The following is a 27,363-nucleotide window of genomic DNA, read 5'->3' on the forward strand; positions in this document are numbered from 1 at the left end:
CATTTCGGAACCCTTTGGGTCCAGAGACTCCAAATTTTGGCTGCAGCTACGGGGCATCTAGGAACCCTTAACTACCGAGTTTGAAGTTTGGGGGACCTATGGCTGCAAATGGGCACAGTGAGGCTGCAAATGGGCATTGTTCACCCTCTTTTCCACTTACAGTAGTTGCTCGTTTCTCACCCTAGGCTTATACTCGAGTCAATACGTTTTCCCAGTTTTTTGTGGTAAAATTAGGTGCCTCGGCTTATATTCGGGTCGAATTATTCTCGAGTATATACGGTAAGTGTATTACCGGTTCCCAGAAGTTCGGTTGATAGCAGATTCACTGCCTACACATGCTTAGGTAAAGTGTATGGAAACCCAAAGAGTGAACTTGTTTTATTTGATCCCTTTTGGTCTGTTAAAAATACCACTAAATAGAATAGAATAGCATTTTTTTAAAATCTGTTTAATAAAGGCAAAAAAACCCTGTTAATTCTGCCAGAAATCTAGTGCGCTCCCAAAACTTCCTGTAGTAAAATCTCAAAGAATGTATTCAGCCTGCCTGATTCCTTTCTAACTACAGCCCCAAACACCCCCTTCCCCCCATATTATGATGGGGTGGGAGTACTCCGTTATCCTAACACTCTGCTCCTAGGTTGACAAAGCTGCTCCTCCATAGATACAGTAAGTCATTGGTGTCACTCTAGGACAGGAAGAGTGTTACAGGCAGCCACCACATCTAAGGGTTGGTAAGCTACTATAATATGTATATATATATTTTTTTGGTATAGATACACTTTATATAGTATAAATTGTAACCGTGCTGTGTGTAACTGTCTGCACATTCAATCAATAAATAATGAAAGAAGTGCTCACTAATAATTCATCATAAGTGATATAAAATCAATTTATGAAATAAATTGAATTAAAACATCTTAAAAATTGAGAAACTAGCCCAATTAATTCATATACAGCGAGGAAAAAAGTATTTGATCCCCTGCTGATTTTGTACGTTTGCCCACTGACAAAGAAATGATCAGTCTAGAATTTTAATAGTAGGTTTATTTTAACAGTGAGAGACAGAATAACAACAAAAATATCCAGAAAAATGCATTTAAAAAAAGTTATACCGTATATACTCGAGTATAAGTTGAATTTTTCAGCCCTTTTTTTGGGGCTGAAAGTGCCCCGACTTATACTCGAGTCACCGCCGTCTGTCTGCATGATCAGCGTGTCATGCAGGCAGACGGCGCCCAGCGTGTGATACTGTTCGGAGGCTACTCCAGCTTTCAAAAGCCGCGCCTCCTGCTCGTCTGTGATAGGCTGAACAGCTGCCAGTGTACAGCCTATCACAGACATTCTCTCATCCTCGTCCGTGGTATGAGAATGAGAGAATGTCCATGATAGGCTGACCGCTGACTGCCTATCACAGACGAGGAGGAGGCGCGGCTTTTGAACAGTGGAATGACCGCCGAACAGTATCATCACACGCCGACCGCCGTCTGAGGATGGAGATCGCCACAGGGAGGCTGCACAGGACACAGGTAGGCTGCACATACAAACAGTACACATGCACACAGGACATATACAGGGACACAGGACACATGTACAGGACACAGGGACACATACACATGTACAGGACACATGCACAGGATACAAGTAGGCTGCACAGGACACAGGGAGGCATGCATAGGACACAGGGAGGCATGCAGCTGCAGATGGGCATTGTTGACCCTCTGCATTTCTCACCCTCGTCTTATACTCGGGTCAATAAGTTTTTCCCAGTTTTTTTGTGGTAAATTAGGGGCCTTGACTTATACTCGGATCGACTTATACTCGAGTATATACGGTAAATTGATTTGCATTTTAATGCGTGAAAGAGTTATTTGACCCCTTCGCAATACATGACTTAATACTTGGTGGCAAAACCCTTGTTGGCAATCACAGAGGTCAGACGTTTCTTGTAGTTGGCCACCAGGTTTGCACACATCTCAGAAGGGATTTTGTCCCACTTCTCTTTGCAGATCCTCTCCAAGTCATTAAGGTTTTGAGGCTGATGTTTGGTAACTCGAACCTTCAGCTCCCTCCACATATTTTCTATGGGATTAAGGTCTGGAGACTGGCTAGGCCAGTCCAGGACCTTAACGTTCTTTTTAAGCCACTCTTTTGTTGCCTCGGCTGTGTGTTTTGGGTCAGGGAAGGTGGTTCTCACCCAAGATTTGACAGTACATGGCCCCGTCCATCGTCCCTTTGATACAGTGAAGTTGTCCTGTCCCCCTTTGTTGTTACAAAATCAGCAGGAGATCAAATACTTTTTTTCCCTCACTGTAATCCATATGTTAAAAAAAAAAAAAAAAAAAATCATATAACGTGCACATGCAGTTCTTATAACAGGTGAATCCACTGGTGTTATAATGCCAAGAAACGTGTCCAAAAGGTATTTCCTTTTGGTGATCACCACGTGACCTCTCCCTGAGCACACTATCTGGGAAATTAATGGTCAAACAAAGTTCAAAAACAATCACACACGTTAACTGTTCCAAACAACACTCTTGCCAAATGAAAGGTCCTCTCCAGCACATGTAATCCTTTCCAGCACATTCATGGTAAGATTCCTCATCCGATCGTATCCTTTTCTCACACACAGATATGGAGGGGAGAAGAGAGGCGCCCATAGTGTAAAATAGTTTCTGTATTTATTAAGACATAAAAAGTATTGCACTAACAATCTCAGAGTGTCAGCCCGACACAAAGGTAAACCCGACTCGCCTCTATAGCACTGTTGGCTCCGGCTGTGTCACTGAGTCACGAATAGACAGGCTGTGCAGGATGACATTACAATCCAATTCATACCTTACGCATTTCAGCGCTAAGTGCCAGATCCTACCACTGATGAAAACTTGACGCTAAAACACGTAAGTTGTGGATTGGATTGTGACATCATCCCGCACAGCCTGTCCGTTTGTGGAACAGTGACACAGCCAGTGCCGATAGTGCTATAGAGACGAATCAGTGCTACAAAGATGGAAACTGTTTTACACTATGGGCACCTCTCCTCTCCCCTCCATGTCTGTGTGAGAGAAAGGGAAACGATCGGATGAGGACGTTTACCATGAATGTGCTGGAAAGGATTACAGGTGTTGGATAGGACCTTTCATTTGGCAAGAGAGCTGTTAAAATTAGGAACAGATAAGATTACAGTGCGATTGTTTTTGGATTTTATTTGATGATTAATTTCCCAGTTGGTGAGTACACCGTGTGCTCAGGGAGAAGTCATGTGCTGATCACCAAAGGATTTGGACAGCACCTTTTGGAAACTTTTCTTGGCATTATAACACCAGTGGATTCACCTGTTATAAGAACTGCATGTGCACTTTATATGATTTTTTAACATGTGGATTATATGAATTAATTGTGCTAGTTTCTATTTTTTTTAGAATTTTAAATATTTTTTTTATTCATTTATTTCACCAATTGATTTTATATCACTTATGATGAATTATTAGTGAGCACTTCATTATTTATTAATTGAATGTGTAGACAGCTTCAGACAGCGCGGTTACAACTTATACTACATATATAAACCTTTTGGTCACTAGTAACTGCAGCTTGCATAATCTTTATTCACATTTACCAATTGGCGCAGATTCCTACACCTGTATATAGATACACTTTAATTGTTTGAGAAGGAACCCCAAACCACAGGATGCTTTATGTGAAATGTATCCCTGAAGTTGGGAGTTTGGCTTCACTCTTTTTGCGTCTAAGTGCTGGTTCACACCTATGCGCTGCGAATTTGGTTTGAATTTAAAGCGGTACAAGGTGCAAATTCGCATTGCGATTTCTGCTTGCCATGTGCGATTTCAATGCAAATGTATTGCAAATTTCTGAGGAGAGTGGTCACATCTGCGATTTTATTATTTAAAAAAATCTAGGCAAAAAAAAAAATAAATAAAAATTTGCAGTCATGTGAACACTGGACTGCGATTTCAGTCCGGTACCATAGAAGTCTATGGAGCTGAAATGCGCACCGCACCAAACTCGTCACTTTTTTTTAGATCAAATTTGCACCGCATATATGTGAACAGCCTTCATTTGAAATAATGCTTTTTTACATGACATGCAAATCTATGCTTTTTGGATAGCATCTGATCGCCATAGAATTCGCATAAGTGTGAACCGCCACTCAATGTTTGTTTATAACTTTGGCGGTTATACTAATAGGCAGCACAGGTTGGAAGGAGCAGGGCAAAGCTTCTGCTTCACAAATGACATGAAGAGTTCTAGTATACATCTTACTATTAAACATCATCTGTAATTTTAAGCAAAGGCTCCTGTGATCTGACAGGCCTTGAGCTACAGGCATCTTGCATGCAGAGATGAGAATGTTATTTGTTACTGCTTCAAACACAAGCGATTTTTTTTTTTTTTTTTACTCATTTCAACTCCATATTTAATACAAAATCCTTAAATGAAAAACGATATATAAAATAAAATCTTTTAAGGGTTTAGTGGCGTTTTTAAAAAAGCAAGATCTACAACAGCTGCTTCCCAAAAAACCATGCAAATTGCTCCTAAACCTAGTACAGCTACAGACCGGCGCAAAAGGCTGCTGACAGAGTTCAAGTGATTTGTAGCAATTGCTGTCCAAGAAAAGCCAGGTGCACGGTTATTGCCAACAGCTACCCCATATTAATCCATCGTGAGGTTTCAAAAGTTAATAATGATGAATGTCAGGAGAAAGCCAGGTGCATAGGTATTTCCTCCTGCTGCTCCAAAAACAACTTGAACCAGGGTGAAAGTCAAAGCCACTTAGTACATAAAAGTGGAGCGCCGGGAGTTGCCAGAAAAAGGTTCACCACTTGAAAAAAAAGCCAAGACCAGGACTGCCAATAGTGCCATGTGGGCATAATGCTAGTGAAAAGGTCCCAATATAAAAGTCTAAATTTTTATTTAATAAATGACATTGCTGGATCATTAGACTTTCTTATGCCCTGTACACATGACTGGTTTTCCCGTTGGAATAAACTCTGAAGGTTTTCCTGACGGAGTTCCGACGAATTCTGCTCAAGCTGTATTCCGACCGTCCAGAATGCGTTGACCTACAACACGTACGACGGGACTAGAAAACGGAAGTTCAATAGCCAGTAGGCAATAGCTTCCGTCTCGTACTTGCTTCAGAGCATGCATCGTTTTTGGTACGTCAGAACAGCATACAGACAATCGGGTTTCCCAATAGGAATTGGTTCCGACGGAAAAATTTAGAACATGTTCTCTTTCTAGGTCCGTCAGAATTTTCGACGTAAAAAGTCCGATGGGGCATACACAGGATCGGAATATACGATGAAAAGCTCCCGTCTGACTTTTTCTGTCGGACATTCCGCTCGTGTGTACGCGGCATTATTGGGACCTTTTCATTACGATTATGCCCACATGGCACTATTAGCAGTCCTAGTCTTGGCTTAATATTCAAGTGGGGAACATTTTTTTGGCAACTCCCGGATGCTCCATTATTATGTTTAGGCTTTGGGGTCAATTCATTAAAGGTTACCGCATGCAATATGAAGGTCACGTGACCCACTTTACAGAAATATCGCATGAGGTAATAAAAGAGTCAATTCATCAAAGTAAAATATCGAATGTGAGGTGAATACCACAAAAAAAAAAAAAAAAAAAAAAAAAAGAAAGAAAGAAAAAAGATAAATCATTAAAGTCAGTCCACTAAAGAACACACACATTCGTTATTTATCACTTGCCAATAGGCAGTCGGTATTTTAGCAATGTATAAAAAATAACAATGAGGGGAACTCTGCACCGGCCAGTAAAGTAAAAGTATATAATGTGTCAGTGTGGAAATGTTCTGCCCTGAGCTCAGGAATGAAAATAAATTGTAACATTTCACCAGAGGGAGATCGCTTTGTGAATAAAAGTATGCTAGAATGTTTTCACAGTCTCATAGTATTTCTATGTGCGTTTATTTCTTCCTCTGGTGTAGTGCTAGCATATTAAAAAAAAAAAAAAGTTAAAAAAATTAGGCAAAATTTAAGTGATGAATATCGCAAAACATATGCATTCGGTAAATAACGCATGTTTTTTAGCGAATTGACTACTTTTGAGATAAATATTGCATGAGTTAGTTTAATTTAAAAATTCATGCAGTATTTATCTCTTAGTGAACTGACACCTTTGTTTATAAACTTAAAACCTAATAGTTTTTGTATGCATCAATTTACACGTATGACCCGTATTCTGATGGCTGCGAAACAAACAGACAATCTCTAATGCCGCGTACACACAACCGGTTTTGCAGATGTGACTAAACTCCGAAAGGTTTCGCCGACGGAATTCCAATCAAGCGGTCTTGCCTACACGCGGTCAAATCAAAGTCCGACCGTCCAGAACGTGGTGACATACAACACGTACAACAGGACTAGAAAAAGGACGTTCAATAGCCAGTAGCCAATAGCTTACGTCTTGTACTTGCTTCAGAGCATGCGTCGTTTTTGGTCCGTCGGAATAACATACAGACGAGCGGTTTTCCCAATAGGAATTGATTTCGTCGGAAAGATTTAAAACATGTTCTATTTCTAGATCCGTCAGAATTTTTGAAAAAAAAAGTCCGATGAGGCCCACACACGATCGGAATATCCGATGAAAAGATTCCGTCAGACTTTTCCTGCTGGAAAGTCCTAACGCGAGCATTAGGGGTGGCTCTCCAAAACCCTGTATGCACCTGGGAAAACTAGGTTACAATTGACATTCATTACCAAAAAGCAGATGGCAAAACTACAGGACATTATGCCTTGGGTCCCACCACTTCCCAGTCAGCTTTGACAGCCATCTACTTGACCTCTGATGTGCCCTTTCTACTCCTGGTATTATCTGTAGCTCCCTGGCCAATCTTTTTCCTTATACCCGAACCAAACCTTATCATTCACTTTTTTCGAAGCACCCCATCCTTGTCCCCCTTCCACTTTCTTTGTTTTGTTTTTTTTCTCCATTTTCTTTTACTTTGGTTGCATCATGTATCTCAAACACTACCTGTGCCGTTCTCCAGGCGATCATCAATATTCAAGCTATTGCACTCTCATTATGCAACTACAGCCGTGGCCAAAAGTTTTGAGAGTGACACAAATATTAATTTTCACAAAGTCTGCTGCTTCAGTGTTTTTAGATCTTTTTGTCAGACGTTACTATGGTATACTGAAGTATAATTACAAGCATTTCATAAGTGTCAAAGGCTTTTATTGACAATAATATTAAAGTGATTGTAAGGCTTCGGGTTTTATTTTTTTTAAATAACAAACATATCATACTTACCTCCACTGTGCAGCTCGTTTTGCACAGAGTGGACCCGATCATCCTCTTCTGGGGTCCCCCGGTGGCTCTCGCAGCTCCTCCTCGCATCAGATAACCCCCTAGGAGAAGCGCTCTCCCAGGGGGTTACCATGCGGGCACGCTCCCGAGTCCAGAATTTGCATCCATAGACACGAATACCGGACTCGGCCCTGCCCCCCAACTCCCGCGTCACTGGATTTTATTGACAGGAGTGGGAGCCAATGGCTGTGCTGCTATAAATCTATCCAATCAAGAGCCGGTACCCCGTGCAGAGAGGGAGAGCGCGTCTTCGCCGAGGGAATTATGGGGCTCAGGTAAGTAAGACTGGGGGGGCTGGGGGGCCGGTCACTGCCAGAAGTTTTTTCACCTTAATGCATATGTTGCTTTAAGGTGAAAAAACAAGGGTTTACAACCCCTTTAAGTTTATGCAAAAACTTAGTCAATATTTGTAGTGTTGACCCTTCTTTTTCTGTTTCAATATGTTTATTGAATTTTTGGATAAACAAGAGATTCATAAACAAGCTCATTGATCGCCCGCGCAGGGGCTAGAAATGTGTAAAAATTACCAATGATCAATATTGTTCACAATTATCCTATGACAATAGGGGATGGTATCAAAAAAGGAATACTGCATAAAATGTCATATCCCCAAAATCATCGCCGAAGGGGAGGCTTTTCTCCAGCAACCCCCCTCCATATGAGGCAACGGCAGGAACCAGGACAGTGAGAAACCAGAAAGAAAGCGTGAAGAGCAAAAAGGCAGAGAGAGAGGGTCATTGATAGGAGAGGGGGGAAAGGGAGAACTCTGACTCAGGAGCCCCACAGAAGGGAATCAGACAAGGCCCAAACAGGACGCTTGGAGTGTGGGGAACTCAAAGAGATCCATGGTTCCCAAACTTTGAGAAATTTGGCGTGTGAGTCATTCACAATACTGGACATTTGTTCCTGAAGTAACATAGCAGTCATACGTGTCCTCACCCCTTGGAAAGCTACACGTTGAGTCTTCCAGGCTTGAGCTATAGTCCGTTTAGCCACTATAAAGAGGTATGTGGCCAGCTTCTGCTGTGGCGCAAATAAACCAGGTACTGGACAATGGAATAGGGCTAAGTTAGCGTCCCTACAGATGGTTAGAGGGAAAAGGGTCTGCAGTAAGCCAAAAACCCTAGACCAGAACCCCACCAGTCTTGGGCAGGACCACCAGGTATGTATGACATCCCCCCCCCCCCGCTGTCCACAGCTGCATAAACATCTATCAGTACTTCCCGGGAAAACATGAGCCGTGCGGTCTGGGACCCAGTATCATCGGAATAGGACCTTATATGCTGCTTCCAGGATGTTTGTGTTAAATGAGCATTTGGTCACCATTTTCTAGGCCTTACCCCTGTCTTCTAGGTCTATGGGGGACTGGAGGTCCCTTTCCCATTGGGCCATATAAGAGAGGGGTGCTGATGACGAACGTCCATTCAAAGATGCATAGATAGCCAAAATGAGGCCGGGGGACCCCAGGCTATGCTGACATGCATGTTCAAAAAAGGTCTTTTGAAATGGGTAAGTGGACATGCGGTGCAAGGCAGTAATCCAGTGTTGTCGGTGCGTCGTGTGTTTCTAGGATGGTCTCCCAAGAAAGAAAGGAGCGGGAGGAAAGAAAGTTTTGAACCCATGGGTAGCCATGAGAGAGCCACCAAGAGAATGCCTGAGGCTCCTCAAGGCCTGGGGGGAAAAGAGGATTGTGAGTGATAGGGAGTAGTGGTAAAAAGGAGGACATCAAATTACCAGAGTAGCGAACGGAGTCCCAAATCTGCAGGCCATGCAGCAGCACGGGGCTCAGAGGGGGAGCACAATTTATGAGGGAGCCAGAGCAGAGCTTGGAGCGAGGACAAGTCGCAGTTGGGCAATTCAAGTAACACCCAAAGATGAACATCCGTGGTCACGTGGAGCATGGTCAACAGGGAAATCTGCACCACTGTATAGTACTTGGAAACATTGGGGACCCCCCAGGCCTCCTTGTAGTCTATGGGTATAAAGAGTAGATCTAGGGACTCTAGGACGTTTATGTGCCCAGTTAAATTGGAGAATCCGATTTTGCAAAAGTCAAAGAAAGAGGGCACTCTAACTGGCAATGTGCGAAAGTAATAGAGACCCTTCTTTTTCAAGATCTCTGCAATTCACCCTGGCATGCTGTCAATCAACTTCTGGGCCACATCCTGACTGATGGTAGCCCATTCTTGCATAATCAATGATTGGAGTTTGTCAGAATTTGTGGGAGGGGTTTTGTTCAGCCGCCTCTTGAGGATTGACCACAAGTTATCAATGGGATTAAGGTCTGGGGAGTTTCATGGCCATGGACCCAAAATTTTGATGTTTTGTTCCCCAAGCCACTTAGTTATCACTTTTGCCTTATGGTAAGGGGCGCCATCATGCTGGAAAAGGCATTTTTTTTTCCAATAAAATGTTTATTGAGATATCACAAGGTTATAACAAAGCATACAAAAACAGTTTTACTGTATCACATACAATACGCCAAACATGTGTCATGTTATAAATTGCTCCTAGACAGAAGAATAGCATCCGTTTGAGCGCACATCCAATGTAGCAACAGAAACCCCAAAAAAACTGTTGTATGTTATGAACAGAAATAATTATCAGCTCGAAATTATTGTTTTGAAATTATCATCAAGAATAATAGCATTACATAGAAGGGACAGAAAAAAACAAAGACAAAATAAGAAAAAAGAAAAATGAGGGGAAGGGGAAGAGAGGGGGCGGCAAGTATTAAATCTTGAATAGCAATTATTTCTCATAATGATTATGCAAGTAATTTTTTACTAGGTTAGGGATGGGCCGTCACACAGGATTCACATGTATACCTATCTATAGATATTAGACTCCAGTATTTTCATGGGAGAAAGAACAACCAAATGAAACCGCTACTGTTAGAGATCCAAAATCATAAATCAAAAATCAGTCAGCCAGCCATTTTGCATCTTAGCAAAAGAATCAGAGTACTTGAAAAGAAACCATGATCTCCATAGTTTGTGGAATTTTTCAGTGTTTTCAGAGGCCATAGTCGCTGTCTCTTCCATTTTGTATATGGAGTCCACAGCAAGTAGCCATTCTGCCAACGTGGGTACATAAGTCGTTTTCCAGTGTTTTGAGGATGCTGCCAGATGTTGGTGGGGCGGTTGGTGACGGGATATTCACGAAATCCCCCCATTCCTCCCAGCACAGATTTCCTCCCTCCCTGCATTCCTCCTATTACAAATCTCCCCCTTCATTCCTCCTTCTAGCACAAATTCACCCCCTTCATTCCTCTTACCACAAATTCCCCTCTCCATTCCTCCTTCTAGCACAAATCCCTCCCTTCCATTCCTCCTCCTAGCAAAAATCTCCCCCTTTATTCCTCCTTCTAGCACAAATCCCCCCTCCATTCCTCCTTCTAGCACAATTCCACACCCCTTCATTTCTCCTTCTAGCACAAATCCCCCCCTCCATTCCTCCTTCTAGCACAATTCCACACCCCTTCATTTCTCCTTCTAGCACAAATCCCCCCCTCCATTCCTCCTTCTAGCACAAATCCACCTCCTCCCTCTCTATTCCCCCTTCTAGCACAAATCCCCTCCTCCATTCCTCCTTCTACTTCTAGCACAAATTCCCCCTCCATTCCTCCTTCTAGCACAAATCCACCCCCTTCATTCCTCCTCCTAGCACAAATCCCCTCCTCCATTCCTCCTTCTAGCACAAATCCCCCCCCCCTTCCATTCCTCCTTCTAGCAAAAATCTCCCCCTTTATTCCTCCTTCTAGCACAAATCCCCGCCTCCATTCCTCCTTCTAGCACAATTCCACACCCCTTCATTCCTCCTTCTAGCACAAATCCCCCTCTCCATTCCTCCTTCTAGCACAAATCCCCCTCTCCATTCCTCCTAGCATAAATCCACCCCCCTGCATTCCTCCTTCTAGCACAAATCCACAAATCCCCCCCCCCCCTCCATTCCACCTTCTAGCACAAATTTCCCCTTCATTCCTCCTTCTAGCACAAATCCCCCCCCTCCATTCCTCCTCCTACCACAAATCTCCCCTTCAGTCCTCCTTCTAGCAACCCCCCCCCCCATTTCTCCTTCTAGCACAATTCCCCCTCCCTCCATTCCTCTGTATAGCACAAATCTCCCCCTTTATTCCTTCCTCTAGCACAAATCCCCCCCCCCCTCCATTCCTCCTTCCAGCACAAATCAACCCCCCTTTATTCCTCCTAGCACAAATCCACCCCCCCTTCATTCCTCCTTCTAGTACAAATCCCCCCTCCATTCCTCCTTCTAGCACAAGTCCACCCCCCCTTCATTTCTCCATCTAGCACAAATCCCCCCCCCTCCATTCCTCCTAGCACATATCCCCCCCCCATTCCTCCTAGCACAACCCCCCAAGCCCCCCTCCCCTTCCAATCTTAGAGGATTTGTGAGGAGGTGTGTAACGTGGGAAGGGGGACGGGGGTTATTAAGCCGTGTACCATTCAAACTGAGAACGATCCTTCTGCTGTATGAAGGAGCGCTTCACTGACAGGATGGGAGAGAGCGCAGAGAGCCTGCACCTCCTCCCAGTTCTCTCCTCTCTGCCACTGACACTTCTCCTTTCCCCACCTCATGTGCAGGGATTGGGGAGAAACTCAGTGGACACAATGTCCAAGGTGGGGGACCACAACTGAAATCTGGGGGGCTCTCCAGAACCCCGACAGATCTGGCCCTGGAGTGCAGGGCGCATCTTCTGCCTCCCACGGGACAGGAGCTGGCTGGACAGCACATGGAGGAGGGAGAGAGCCCGCTGCTCAGTGCAACAGGCACTGCACTTGGTGGGATACGGCCGAACAGTGTCTACATACATAGCCCCCGCCTGTTCTCTGCCTCAGCATCAAGCCAGGGAGAGCGTGGATCCAGCGCTTTGTGCGGCCGGAAGTCACAGCTGGAGAAGGGAGGTGTGCAGCGAGGATTGACATGCAGCCCAACGGCCCCCGGCCCACCGGGCAAATGCCGGTCTGCCCTATGGCCAGTCCGGGCCTGCCTGTAAGGCATAGCTGTTCAAAAAATCTCACCTGTCACCTGTTTTGTCGATTGGCAAAACAGTAGACATAGTTGTGGAGCTGTACATATTGCCAGTATGTGAAATGCTTTGCTTGCAATTCATTCTGTGGTTGTTCAAAGGTTTCGTGTTTGTAATTTTTCATATAGTGAGATACAACCAAGGGGGTTGAGTCATCCCTGTGAGGAAAGTATATGGTAGTATTGCCCTGTGCCCTCCGTGTTGTGTGTCAAGGGCGTCAATGGACCAGGAGTGGAAGCTATATTATGGTTTTGTATAACAGTTTGAAAGACTATCAATGTCAGTCCAATTGTAGGATGTAGCTTGAGGTTAATAGGGTGTGCATCTTTGGTGACCCAAGGTAGAAATCTTGTTGTCTTGGTCTGCAAACCTTCAATTCCCACCCAGTCCTTGGAAGTTGCGTGGCAGTTTCAGTCAAGAATTTGTGTCAAATGAGTCGCGTAGTTGTAGAGTTTAAAGTTTGGTAAGTTAATACCTCCCTCTGTCTTTGGTTTAGTCAGAGTCTGCATGCTAATGCGTGATTTCTTCCTCCCTCAAATGAATTCCAGTATTGTTGAGTTTAATTGAGAAGAACCTTTTGGGCAAAAGGATGGGTACATTTTGGAACAGGTATAATATCCTGGGCAATACTGCCATCTTCACCACTGCCGCCCTCCCAAACCAAGAGAAGGGTTTTAGTTTCCAATGCTGCATGTTTTGTTGCAGTATGTGTAAGATGGGGTGGAAGTTTTGTGTATAGAGATTTGCTAAGTTGGACGTAAGCCATATCCCAAAGTATTTAAGCGAAGTTTGCACCCATTTAAAGGGGAAATTGGGTTGGACCTTCTTTAGGGTTTGGGGGTTCAGGGAGATGTTGCGTGCCTCTGACTTGTCGTAATCGAACTTGAAATTGGAGATGTATCCATATAGTCCAAATTCTTTTAAGAAATTGGGAAATCGAAATATGTGGTTGTGTGAGGACAAATAGAAGATCATCCGCATAAGCGGCAAGTTTACAGTGGATAGTCCCTAATTCTAGTCCCTTGACCGAGGAGTTCCTATTCACGGTGCGTATGCCCTGCCTGGTGCCATTATGTATCTGCACTGGTTCCGAAAGTGTCCCATTAATCTTCAGTGTAGCTGTCAGGTTTTGATATAGCGTCAAAATCCATGCTAACATATTAGGTTTTAATCCAATATGTGAGCACACTGAAAACATGAAATCCCATGCTACCCCATCGAAGGCCTTTTCCACGTCTGTAGACAGGAGAAGGCCCTCTTCAGTATGTCCGCCGAGTAGATGTATGAGATTTATTGCTTTAGTGACATTATCACGTGCCTCCCTGCCTGGCATAAAGCCCACCTGTTCCAGGCCAATAATGTCTGGAAGGTGTCTGCATAGTCTTGTCGCAATAATTTTAGACAGAAGTTTTACGTCCGGGTTTAGCAAGGATATTGGCCTGTAACTAGAGCAGACACTGGGATCCTTGCCAGGTTTGGGAAGCACAGTGATATGTGCCATTGTAAAACTGGAAAAGGCATTGTTCATCACCAAACTGTTCTTGGATGGTTGGGAGTTGCTCCTGAAGGATGTTTTTATACCATTCTTTATTCATGGCTGTGTTCTTAGGCAAAATTGTGAGTGAGCCCACTCTCTTGGCTGAGATGCAACCCCACATATGAATGGTTTCAGGATGCTTTACTGTTGTGGCATGACACAGGACTGATGGTAGCACTCACCTTTTCTTCTCCGGACAAGGTTTTTTCCGGATGCCTTAAACCAGGGGTCTCCAAACTATGGTCCTCCAGTTGTTCAGGAACTACAATGCCCATCATGCCTAGTCATGTCTGTGAATGTTAGAGTTTTACAATGCCTCATGGGACGTGTAGTTTTGCAACAGCTGGAGGGCCGTAGTTTGAAGACCCCTGCCTTAAACAATCGGAAACAGGATTCATCAGAGAAAATGACTTTACCCCAGTCCTCAGCAGTCCAATCCTCAGCAGTCCAATCCTCGTATCTTTGGTAGAATATCAGTCTGTCCCGGATGTTTTTCCTGGAGAGAAGTGGCTTCTTCGCTGCTCTTCTTGACACCAGGCCATCCTCCAAAAGTCCTCCCCTCACTGTGTGTGTAGATGCACTCACACCTGCCTGCTGCCATTCCTGAGCAAGCTCTGCACTGGTGGTGCCCCGATCCCTCAGCTGAATCAACTGTAGGAGACGGTTCTGGTCCTTGCTGGACTTTCTTGGGCACCCTGAAGCCTTTTTTACAAATAGTTTTTTTTTTTATGGGATTAAGTTAATTTTCATAGCAAAGAGGGACTTTGCAATAAATTGCAATTCATCTGATCACTCTTCATAACATTCTGGAGTATATTTAAATTGCCATCCTAAAAACTGAAGCAGCTGACTTTGTGAAAATTAATATTTGTGTCATTCTCAAAACATTTGGCCACAGCTGTACTGTAACGTATGACTTTGTAATCTTTGTAAAATGTATTAATAAAAAGACTGGATACAAAAAAGCAAGATTGACAACCACCTTAACTATAGGTTTGAAATGAAAAAAAAAAAAAATCTGAAAAGCAGTTGTCTGTCAGAGGATACAACATTTAGGTAATAAAAGCAGAAAAGGTCTAATATTAGTAGTGTGTGGCCACCTTTGGACAGAAAAAAAAAAAAAAAGTGACGCTGAATAGAGCTCAATAGTTAAAAGCAAATATTTTCCTTTAAATTAAATGTAGTACTTACCTGGAAGCACTGTGGCAGTGATCTGACCGTGAGATAAAAACAGATTCCCAGCTTGAAAGGAAGTAAATCACGCCACTGAGGCTTCTCAAGGACCCTGTAATAAAAGCAACAGGCTCATCAAACAACAAAGTGCAGAGAGTAGTGCAAAGGAAATATCAGAATTCATATATATGCCATCTTCAGGGTCAGATTTACAATAAAGCACAACCAGGCAGCTGGGCAAAAGCAGGCAGGCCCAAAGCACAATATTTACTTTTTTTCCCCCCTTGTTAGGTAAATCCATCAGCAGAGCTCATAGGAAGGAGCCTAGGGTTGGCTTAGAAGAGTCAGAAGGATCTTTGTAGTAGAAATCAAATGCAACTTTGGGTTCGGGTGACCTCAAGGGTTTTCATTTTCATGGCTTTATTCAGGTAACACTTTGGAAAGAAAGGCATCTGTATGAAAGGGTATATCGATTGTTCAATGGATAGCGTGAATGCTAAACAAAAATTTGTCATATACTGTATATTATGCATGTAGTGTATACATTAAAGCGGATGTAAACCTGATTCATGAAATTTGAGCTGGACACATATCTGTAGTGTTTTCTTATCTCTCTTCAAAGCACTATGTCCCGTATCTTTCTGCTGCTCCGTTCTTCTGTTATCAGCCTGATAACTCCTGACAAGTACTCTATCAACTGAGATAAAAGCAGCCTGAGTTTTGTGTTTGGGAGGATGGTATAGATTAGCAGAGTGCTGAACCATTCAACATACAGCTCTGAAAGTCTCTACCTATGTGGAGTGGGGGGGGGGGGGATCCTCTGATCAGCTGTCTTGGCTGTATGCCCAGGCTTCACTGCAGTGCTGCACAGGAAGAAAAAAAATCTCCGAACAATGTCTGAACTTTCTAAAGAATATAGCAAGCCGAAGACAGCAGATATACATGTAGAACTTATGTAGGGAGATTTGTTTCATCTCTGTATCATCTGAGGCTGTTCACTTCACTGGGTATATGTGAGGGTTTACATCTACTTTAAGAGTGTCCAACCTGTGACCCAACACTAAATTGCAAACTTACTTCAAAATGTTGATTTTTTGGGGGGAAAAGCTGGGAAATGTGTGTCATATATACTTTAAATTGGCCATACACTGCCTAACTATCATTAAAGTGGAGTTCCACCCAAAAGTGGAACTTCCACTCATCGGATTCCTCCCCCCCTCCGGTGTCACAGTTGGCACCTTTCAGGGGGGAGGGGGGTGCAGATACCTGTATATTACAGGTATCTGTACCCACTTCCGGCGTAGATAGCCGCAGAATCTGCGGTTATTTACGCCACATCCTGTCCCCCCCCCCCGCTGTCTGCTGGGAAACACACGGGTCCCAGAGACAGCAGGGACCAGCCGTATTGTGCTGCGCGACTCGCGCATGCGCAGTAGGGAACCGGGAAGTGAAGCCGCACGGCTTCACTTCCTGATTCCCTTCCAGAAGATGGAGGCGGCAGCACCCGAGGACCGAGAGACGGTTCGGTCTCGGGTGCCGACATCGCGGGCGCCCTGGACAGGTAAGTGTCCATGTTTTAAAAGTCAGCAGCTGCAGTATTTGTAGCTGCTGACTTTTAAAAAAAAAAAAAAAACATTTCAGTGGAGCTCCGCTTTAATGATGCAACAGTTGAGAACTACTCTTACAGGGTACATGTCAGGATGGACGTTATCTGCCACAGCTGAGGCTACCATCCCACATGGAAAGCTGACGTTGCCTGACTCCTCTGAAACGAGAAGGTGTACATCCGGAAGCAAGCAATGGTAGTCTCCATCACTTCTTGGAAGCCTCTATTATACCAGGTACAGCCTCCTTGATATGTTCTCTTTAAGAGTTATATACTGTATGGCTATTAAACCAAGCTCATGGAATTCACAAATGCTTGTAGTGTTGGTTGCAGATATTTTCCACTGCTTTGGCCTTTTGCAGGTTCATAGGAGTCCAAGATAGCAGTTGAGGTAGTTGAATTATTGTGGGCAAATAAGTTACCCAATGCTACCAATGAGAAACAGGCCTTCATAGATGCAGCCTAAGATATCCAAACTTGAAGAAACCATCAAGGGAAAATAGACCTTCAAGACATTGCGGGAGATTTGCTAAAACTGGAGCATTCAGAATCTGGAGGAGCTGTGCATGGTTGGAAATCCGCTTCTAAATTTGGCTTGTTCAAATAAGCTTTGACAATAAAACCTGATTGGTTTCTATGCACAGCTGCCCCAGATTTTGCACTCTCCAGCTTTAGTAAATCACCCCAACATTTTTTTTGTTTTTTTTCCAACATTCACATCCATTGGAAAGTAAATGTAAGAAAATATTGTAATGCCAGCATTTTCTGCTTAGAGGAAAACAACAGAAATTGTCATACAGTCTTCTCAAAATATTATACTTTGTACACAGGAAGTTGTACGTCAGCCTCTTTTCAGAAACGTTGCAGGAAGTGATAAGATTATTCATCAATATTTACACCTAAATCGGTATTAAACCCAAAACCAAAAATGTATTATATTGCAGATTACCAATCATTAGATGTGGTGGCTGCATTCTTTTTTAGGCTTTTCTTACCTCTGTTTTCACATGATCTGGCTAGTAACACACCTCCTGTATTAGAGTGCCACTGGATGGAGGAGCAAGAGACACCTTTGGACAGAAACATTATCAGTCTGGGGGGGGGGGGTGTTAGATGTACTAGTAGATATAGATACACTAACAAATTGAAGCCAAACTCCAGCAAACTCTGCAGTTACAGCAAGAGTTTTGTTCCCTTGAGATAAAGGTTTTACATTAAATAAAAGCCGATCATTGTAAGCACCCCTGTCAGTGGTAGATGGCTTGCCTCAACCCTCCAAACTGTGGCCCGCGGGCCAGATGTGGCCCCTTGCTTGCCTTTATCCGGCCCTTGGGGCACTATTCCTTCCACCGACACCAGAGATGGGGAACTAATTCTACCACTGACACCAATGATGGGACACTATTCCTCCAACGGACACACCGATAATTTAATTTTTTTTACTCCCACTGACACCTAAGCCTATTACATTGTTTACTCCCACCAATGCCAGGCCATTTTCTACTCCCACTGGCCACAGCGCGGCCCCTTTAACCACTTTAGGTCTGCCCTATAACAGTTTTTCGTATATATACACATGATCCGACACTTTCAGGTAGGGGCGCGTATGCGCGCCGCCAGCAGCCCCGCTTCCGCTGTGGTTACACACAGCAGAAGCCTATCGGTGGGTGTCGGGTACTTGATGTCCTCCGGCACCCACTGATCGTCAGGCAGAGAGACAGAACTGCGATCTGTCTATATAAAACAAGGCACATTGCCGTTCTGACAGGAGGGAAAGGACAGAGTTTGTGTTCCTGCAAAGCAGGGAATACATTCCATCTCTTCCCCTAGTAAAAGCACCTCACACAGTATAGTAAAATACTGGCTAGGCACACAGTTAACCCTTTGATCGCATCTGATGTTAACCCCTTCCTCTGTCATTAGTACAGTGACAGTGCATATTATTAGCACTGATCACTGTATTACTGTTACTTGTTACCAAAAAGCATCAGTTAGTGTCAGAATGTCCACCACAATATCGCAGTCCCGTTATAAGTCGCTGATCGCCGCCATTACTAGCAAAAAATAAAAATAAAATAAAACATTTCATAGTTTGTAGACACTATACCTTTTGCACAAACTAATCAATATACGCTTATTGGGATTTTTTTTTCTACGGAAAACATAGCAGAATACATATTGGCCTAAATTTATGACGACATTTGAACTTTTCAATTTTTTTTTTATTGGATAGGTGTTATAGCATAAAGTAAAAAATATATGATTTTACATTTTGACCATAGATACACTATAAGACAGGTTACTTTTTTTTTGCTGGCTGGCTTGAACGTGTGCCAGGGACCTTTTGTATTGTATGCTGTTGCCTGTCTGCAAGGATTCAATAGTGATAACAATTGTTTTACAGGTTCAATGTAAGCAGAATGTAGAATGTCGTTCGATGACTCAAAGGATAAATGTAACGGGGAGAATATAGGGATAGAGGTTGAAGCAAGGGGCAACTAAGGGGTCAGAAGAAGAGAAGGGAAGGATTAGTATTCTGTGCAATGATTTTTTTTTTTTATTACAATAGTACAATATTCTGCTCACTGATGGATTTAGTTACTTGGTCTGTAAAGTGAAGCGCTCAATGACCGAGTGTTCTCTCCTTGGTGACCGATTCCCTTTTTGTGTTAAGTTCCTCTCCACTATATAACACAACAGACACACAGACTGGATTTTGGCAGATGTAAAGCATGGTGGGTAATGGCATTCCACATCCTGAAAGATAAAACCATTTTTCCTATTGACTTTTAGAGAGAATTAAAGCATTTCTAAATAGTTTACCCAGCAGGGGCAGGAACTGGATCAATGGAAAGAGGAGATCAGAAGCGTTTCTGTCTGTTTTCTATTCTGGTGACGTCAGCGAATAATGCTGCACTGAACTGGCCATGACATGCTTCTTTTCTTTTTTCTTTTTACACTGTTTGCATGTTTATTCAGCTTTCCAAAATTGTTATAGGTTCTTGATTCTACAGCATTACTTTGTGTGAAGGCTGTGGGGATGTGTCCTTAAATTAATTTTATAGAAAAAAAATAATCCAACATTCCTTACATTAAATCTTTCCTAGATGTGGCTTTTATTTGGTACAATATTTAATAAATACACTGCTCAGTTTTCTAACAAATGGACAAATCAAAAAAATTATAAGGAGGTAAATAAATTTTGTTTACTTTATTTAAATTTTATTTATTTATTTGTTTTGTTTATTTTATTTTTAACGTTTTGAAAAAAAAATAAAAATACATTTTCTTTAAACACTGTACTGACTTTTTTTAATCACTTGTGCTCAGGAAGATTTTACCCCCTTCATGACCAGGCCACGTTTTCCTATTTGGCACTGCTCTACTTATGTGGTCATGGAACGCTGTACCCAAACAAAATGAATATCTTTTTTTTTTTTTTCACACAAATAGAGCTTTCTTTTGGTGGTATTTGTTCACCACTGTGTTTTATTTTTTGCAAAAGACCGAAAATTTGGAAAAAAAAACCAATTTTTTACTTTCTGCTATAAAACATATTCAAGAAAAAAAAATTAAAAATCAAATTACTTCATACATTTTAACCAAAATATATTATGCTTACAGGTTTTTTGATTAAAAAAATCCCAGTAAGTGTATATTGATTGGATTGCATGAGAGTTATGCCCTGTACACACGGTCGGACTTTGTTTGGACATTCCGACAACAAAATCCATGGATTTTTTCTGACAGATGTTGGCTCAAACTTGTCTTGCATACACACGGTCACACAAAGTTGTCGGAAAATCCGATCGTTCTGAACGCGGTGACGTAAAACACGTACGTCGGGACTATAAACGGAGCAGTAGCCAATAGCTTTCATCTCTTAATTTATTCTGAGCATGCGTGGCACTTTGTGCGTCGGATTTCGATCGGAAATTCTGACAACGGATTTTGTTGTCGGAAAATTTTATAGCCTGCTCTCAAACTTTGTGTGTAGGAAATTCCTATGTAAAATGTGTGATGGAGCCTAAACAAGGTCATATCACACATTTTCCATCGGAAAATCCTATCGTGTGTACAGGGCATTGTAGCGTCTACAAACTATGTTACATATATTGGAACTTTTATTTTTTTTTTTATACTACTAATGGCGGTGATCAGCCACTTACAATGGGACTGTGATACTGACACTAACTGGCGCTGGGGGGGAACTGACTGACTGCCACATCATGACATCACCAGTGACACTAAAACAGTGATCAGTGAGAATACTATATATCAGGGATATGCAATTAGCGGACCTCCAACTGTTGCAAGACTCTGAAAGCCACAAGCATGACACCCAGAGGCAGAGGCATGATGGGACTTGTAGTTTTGCAACAGCTGGAGGTCCGCTAATTGTTTATCCCTGCTATATACTATCACTGTATTAATGACACTGGCTGGGAAGGGGTTAACATCTAGGGCAGTGGTTCTCAACTCCTGTCCTCAGGACCCACTAACAGGCCAGGTTTGCAAGATAACTGGAATACATCACAGGTGATATCATTTGCTGCTCAGTGATTGCAGTATTCTAGTCTGCATCTCCCCAAGGTAATACAAAAAACCTGGCCTGTTAGTGGGTCCTGAGGACAGGAGTTGAGAACCACAGATCTAGGGTGATCCAAGGGGTTAAATGTGTGCCTAAAAAGTGTGCTGCTTTAATTACTAGATCTCTCCGTTTCTAGCAGGGTGAGAAACCGAAAAGTCGTTCCCTCTGTACAGAGCACTGTGTTGTTAACCAACTGCACCAACTGTGACTGCACACAGCCAATCACTGTCCAGGACTTGCTGACAGACACAGAAGGTGCCGGGCAGGGGGCGCAAATACGCGTGCCCTAACCCCGGAAGTAGGCACTGTACTGGTATGTTGCTTTACCAACTGTGGTCGCCCGTCCGCAGTAGATTTCTTTCTATGTGTACAGTGAGTGCACAGAAAAAGTACACAGGAATACACTGTAAGCTGTATAAAAACAAAGCCATGTGATCACCATGTCATAACTGATATGGTGATCACATGACCAGGAACCACTCGAATTGGTTTCTGATCGCTAGTGTGCCCGAGCAGCTGTTAGTGGCGAAAATAGAACTGACATTCTCCCTGCGTGGGACATTGTGTGAGAGAACAGTCCTCAACATATTTATTATTATTTATTTATTACAGGTACTTATATAGCGCCGTCAATTTACGCAGCGTTCACATACAATATATTGTACATTCACATCAGTCCCTGCCCTCGAGGAGCTTACAATCTAAGGTCCCTAACTCACATTCATACATACACATATTGGGGCCAATTTAGACAGGATCCAACTAACCTACCAGCATGCCTTTGGAGTGTGGGAGGAAACCGGAGTACCCGGTGGAAACCCACGCAGGCACAGGGAGAACATGCAAACTCCAGGCAGGTAGTGCCATGGTGGGGATTCGAATTGACGACCCTAATACTGCAGATGATAAGGGGGTTAAAGAACTCAGCAAAATGTTAACCCAATCAGTTTTGAGTCTGAGGCAGATATTTATATTAGATTGGCTGTCTAACATGGTATCATTAACACAATTTTATGAGACAAGGTAAAGAAATGTTCTTTTTTTATATAGAATTCCTGATTACAAGTAGAAGGGTGCTTCTGCTTATGTGATAACTCCTAGGTCATTCCTTTATTCTTGCGTATTCATTTTTCAGGAGCATATTTCATTCACCCCTTCTGACTACCGGATTACTCTGACAATATTATCAATGGTCTCAGTGTAAGACTAGCTGTTCAACAGAAATATTGTGGAATTGATATAAAAGTTGACCAGTGGTAGCTGTAGAACATTCACAGATTTACCCGTGAAATGGTGCCCTCCCGGTCTTTCTTCCCAAACTCCGGCTACTTAAATGGCCGGTAAGCGATGGCGTCCCTCCCACAGTAGTAAGAAGAGCCGGCAAAATTGTAATCCTTGAAGTGTTGTTTATTGGCACATCAGAGTGACAATAGAGCAATAAAGCTGACGCGTTTCGGCAATAGCCTTAGTCGTAGCATGCACACAGGAGTCACAATCACAGCACAAGCATCATTGGCCGGAGTCAACATATCAAACTTTTAAATGGTGTGGCTTTACATGGTTTAGGAGGGACCTACAAGTCATTCCTATTATAACCTAATATAGGATAAAGTACTATTTAATACTGCTTTAATGGCTAATATTTTATTTCCAGGCAGATCACATTATGATTTCTTATTGTAATATTTACCAGAAAGTCATTTTAAGATTATTTTTGCTACTTTGCTGATTATATCTTCATCATCTCTTAAAATAGAAGGTATCTGAATGTATAACTTCCAGCACAAATGTAAAATTGAAAAGGGGTTTACATTATGCAAATCACTCCTTATTCACCCCTGGGGCCAAATGTACATACAGAAACAATGGTTTATAATAAAAGATACAGTCTTGTATTATAGAGCCAATTAGTTTAAACTAAATTTACGGAAACCATGGTGTCATGGTCCAGAGACAGGCTCGGAGACCAGTAGCTATAGCAGTAGAGAGGCTCCCACCGACCAGCAAGAAAAATACATGAGCAGGTCACCCTGGCAGATGATGCAGGCTCAGCTGAGGTGCACCAACCAGAGCTCTTGATGGTGAAGATGGATTTTGCTGCAAATTAGTACCAGTTTGCGGTCCTCGAGATCGCACCACCAGAAGGAGAGCAGATATTGTAGACTGGGATCAAGCAGAAGCGTAGTCAGTAAATAAGCCAAAGATCAGTAACAAGTGGTAGCGGAGATATGGACAGCAGCAGAAGACACAACAGTGAGATATTGGCTGGAGAGAGTACAATAATCTGGCAAACAGGAAGTACAAGGCATGGCTAAAATAGGAAGTTCAAGGGAGGAGCAAATGGTTTCACAGAAAAAAAGGCTCAAGGCAGGATCATTCAAGGAATTGTTCAAGGAGCTGTCCAGCATCCCAGGTGGCTCAGCAAGAAGAGACATTAACAGACACAACAGAAGTTGCAGGTTCAGACCCGGGTCCTGGCACTTGGCTTCTATGGAGGAGGATTTACAAAGCCACAAGATGGTACAACCAGACAACCCATCCATAAGCCCTTCTCCATACAAGCAAAGTTTTCTGTACACTGCACTAATAGTGGTTGACTAACAGGTAGGAGAATGTTCCCTGCCTCTATTCCTAAGAGCATAAACATCTTCGGGTTCTTTCTCACACACCAGCAGTAAATCAAGACTGCCGTTTCCTAAATTACTATGCTACCTCTGAAAATACTCATGCAGTGAAACAGAAGTGGTTTGTGGCTACCTATAACAATATATATAACAAACATACAATATATGAATTTCTTCCCCCATTTTCTTACAACTTCATGCTACTCAATATAATATACAATGCATAGTGTTAGTTTTGGCACTTTTCTATTGTTTGAAAACAGCGAGGATAGAGCTAGAATGTCCCGTGAATCCAGACCAAAGAAATGGATCTCATATTTTTTCTTTACCAGTGATAAGAGTGCAGAAATAGCCCACCTTTTTCCAATACTCAAGGTATGATCTATTCTGTGGTGTCACACAACCTCAGTATTTCACACACACATAACAAATGCCACAACAGATCTTCTTACCTTTCATTTTTCTCCAACAGACTTGATTTCATGTCATCTTTGCCCCCTGCTTTCTTTTTTTTTTCCTTCTTCTTTTTGCTGAGAAGCTCATCCTTAAAGGGAAAATATTTTATTAGGCTCTTATCTGGAGTTAAAGAAACACTATTCCAAAAACAATTGTATTCTGATCATTGTATGCAGTTGATACATGCAATAATAGCATTCAGTATAATAATGCATTTCTAATTTCACATGCCTTGATTTATATTTTGCAGGCACTGTGGAGAAATTCATCCTCAAAGTTCAGAACACAAGCACAGAAACTGTAGCTTATCCCTCGATTTTTCTGGCAGCAAAGACTTGGCAGCCTGCCTGTTAATGTAAATCGAAGCGATACTGAAGTTTATTTTATTTTTTTAAATGACAAACATGGTATACTTACCTGTTCTGTGCAATGGTTTTGCACAGAGCAGCCTGGAGCCTCCTCTTCTTGGGCCCCCCACCGATGCTCCTGGCTCCTCCCTCCTTACAGGATGTCTCCAACTTATAAGCCGACCTCAATGCACCTTTTCATTGGGCGACTAAGTGGCAAATGAGGTTTAATGTTGATAAATGTAAAGTTATGCACTTGGGGGCTAAGAATATTCATGCATCATACATACTAGGGGCAGTACAATTGGGGAATCAATGGTGGAGAAGGATCTGGGGGTTTTGGTAGATCATAAGCTCAATAATAACATGCAATGTCAAGTTGTGGTTTCCAAAGCCAACAAAGTCCTTTCTTGTATTAAGAGAGGTATGGACTCCAGAGAGAGATATCATTTTGCCCCTGTACAAATCATTAGTAAGACTTCATCTGGAATATGCAGTTCAGTTTTGGGCACCAGTTCTCAAAAAGGATATCAGGGAACTGGAGAAAGTGCAGAGAAGGGCAACCAAACTGATAAGAGGCATGGAGGAGCTCAGCTATGAGGAAAGATTAGAGGAACTGAATTTGTTCACTCTTGAGAAGAGGAGATTAAGGGGGGATATGATCAACATGTACAAATACATAAGTGGTCCATACAGTGAACTTGGTGGAGTTATTCAGTTTAAGGTTATCACAGAGGACAAGGGGGCACTCTTTACGTCTAGAGGAAAAAAGATTTCATCTCCAAATACAGAAAGGTTTCTTCACAGTAAGAGCTGTGAAAATGTGGAATAGAATCCCTCCAGAGGTGGTTCTGGCCAGCTCAGTAGACTGCTTTAAAAAAGGCCTGGATTCTTTCCTAAATGTACATAATATAACTGGGTACTAACATTTATAGGTAACGTTGACCCAGAGAAAATCCGATTGCCTTTCTGGGATCAGGAAGGAATTTTTTCCCCCTGCTGTAGCAAATTGGACCATGCTTGGCTGGGGTTTTTTTACCTTCCTCTGTATCAACTGTGGGTATAGGATTGTGTATATGTGATTGTATGGTTGTTTTTTTCTTTTTTGGACTTTTTTTTCCAATCTAACTATGTAACTGTTGAGTGCCCCCACAGCAAGCAGCTTGCTATGGGGGCACCCGGGCCGAGGCTCTGTGTGTCCTTTCAGACATTGAGCCTCGGTTCAGCCCTGCCCCCTCTCTCTCCTGATTGGCTGACTTTGATTGACAGCAGCGGGAGCCAATGGCGTCACAGCTGTCTCTCAGCCAATTGGGAGGAAGAAGCCCGGACGGCTGAGGCACTCATGCACATCGCTGGATAAAGATGGGGCTCAGGTAAGTATTAGGGGGGCTGCTGCACACAGAAGGTTTTTTAGCTTAATACATAGAATGCATTAAGATAAAAAACCTTCTGACTTTACAACCACTTTAACAGTGGGCATTCCAAGATGGAAACAACCCATTAAAGTTTCCCCAAATGAAAATAAATGAACTCAAGGGACAGCTGAACTGCAATTTGTGAATATTTTACTATTGTTTCCACAAGCGCAAATAAAATAATTTTACAAATTATAATTATTATTATACAGGATTTATAAAGCGTCAACAGTTTACACAGCGCTTTACAATATAAAGGGGACAGTATGATTATAATACAGTTCAATACAGAAGGAATAAGAGAGCCCTGCTCATGGAGCTTACAATCTAAAGGGAGCAGGAGATGGTACAAAAGGTAATAGCTACAGGGGATGAGCTGATGGAGACGACTCATGTACAGTTCTTAGGTGGAGGTGGGATAGGCTTTCCTGAATAAATGCATTTTCAAGGATCATCTGAAGGTGGACAGTGACATACTGGGGCAGGGAGTTCCAGAGGATGGGAGAGGTTCTGGAAAAGTCCTGGAGACGAGCGTGGGAGGAGATAACAAGGGAACTAGAGAGCCGGATGTCTTGGGAGGAGAAGAGAGGACAATTTGGGCAAGATCTGCCGATGAGGTTGCTGATGTAGCTTGTGGTGATTTTGTGGATGGTTTTGTATGTTGTGGTTAGTATTTAGAATTTTATAAGTTGAGCCAGTGGAAGAACTAGCCCAACGTATAAAATAAAATGTTAACCAAATAAAAAACAGTTTGTAACAGAGATATTAAAAGAAAAAAAGAAAACTGACCACAAACCATAATAACTTGTCTTCATGCTAATACAATTTGAAGAAACTAGTGACATCTCCAATAAAAACATTACAAAGGCTGCCAGATTATGTTATCATTAATACAAAAACTTCCTATACTAACATATTTTGCAAAGTTACCCAGAAACATGAGCAAGTGTAAAAATGTTAATTGAGTATAATAAAGAGTGTGATTTGAAAGGTATCCAAAATAAATTTAGATGAAGTAGCAAATGGGGAATATTGTGTAATGCTGGCAACCACCGCAAACTCGGGCCAAGCCTTTCGTTAAGTGAACGGTCCTTAAACTGTACACTCATAAATTAAATAACGAGACATTAAAGTATAACTAAAGGCAAAACTTTTTTTTAAATTTGTTTTGGACAGAAAGGACAGGGAATAAAATGCCTATTAGT

The 27,363-nt window shown here is 42.5% G+C and overlaps 1 protein-coding gene across 1 annotated transcript in view; it reads right to left on the minus strand.

The window, feature by feature from the left end:
- The window catches only part of DNAJC1 (DnaJ heat shock protein family (Hsp40) member C1), a 230,608-nt gene that overhangs the window by 94,980 nt on the left and 108,265 nt on the right, over positions 1 to 27,363 (minus strand). The window contains exons 5-6 of the mRNA XM_073629761.1: positions 24,393 to 24,484; positions 15,138 to 15,231 (exon numbers count right to left, since the gene is read on the minus strand). Of these exons, the coding sequence (XP_073485862.1) occupies positions 15,138 to 15,231; positions 24,393 to 24,484 (186 nt within the window). The remainder of the gene's footprint in view (positions 1 to 15,137; positions 15,232 to 24,392; positions 24,485 to 27,363) is intronic.

Source organism: Aquarana catesbeiana, linkage group LG05 (assembly GCF_042186555.1).
Source record: "Aquarana catesbeiana isolate 2022-GZ linkage group LG05, ASM4218655v1, whole genome shotgun sequence".
In the NCBI taxonomy this organism is placed as follows: domain Eukaryota; kingdom Metazoa; phylum Chordata; class Amphibia; order Anura; family Ranidae; genus Aquarana; species Aquarana catesbeiana.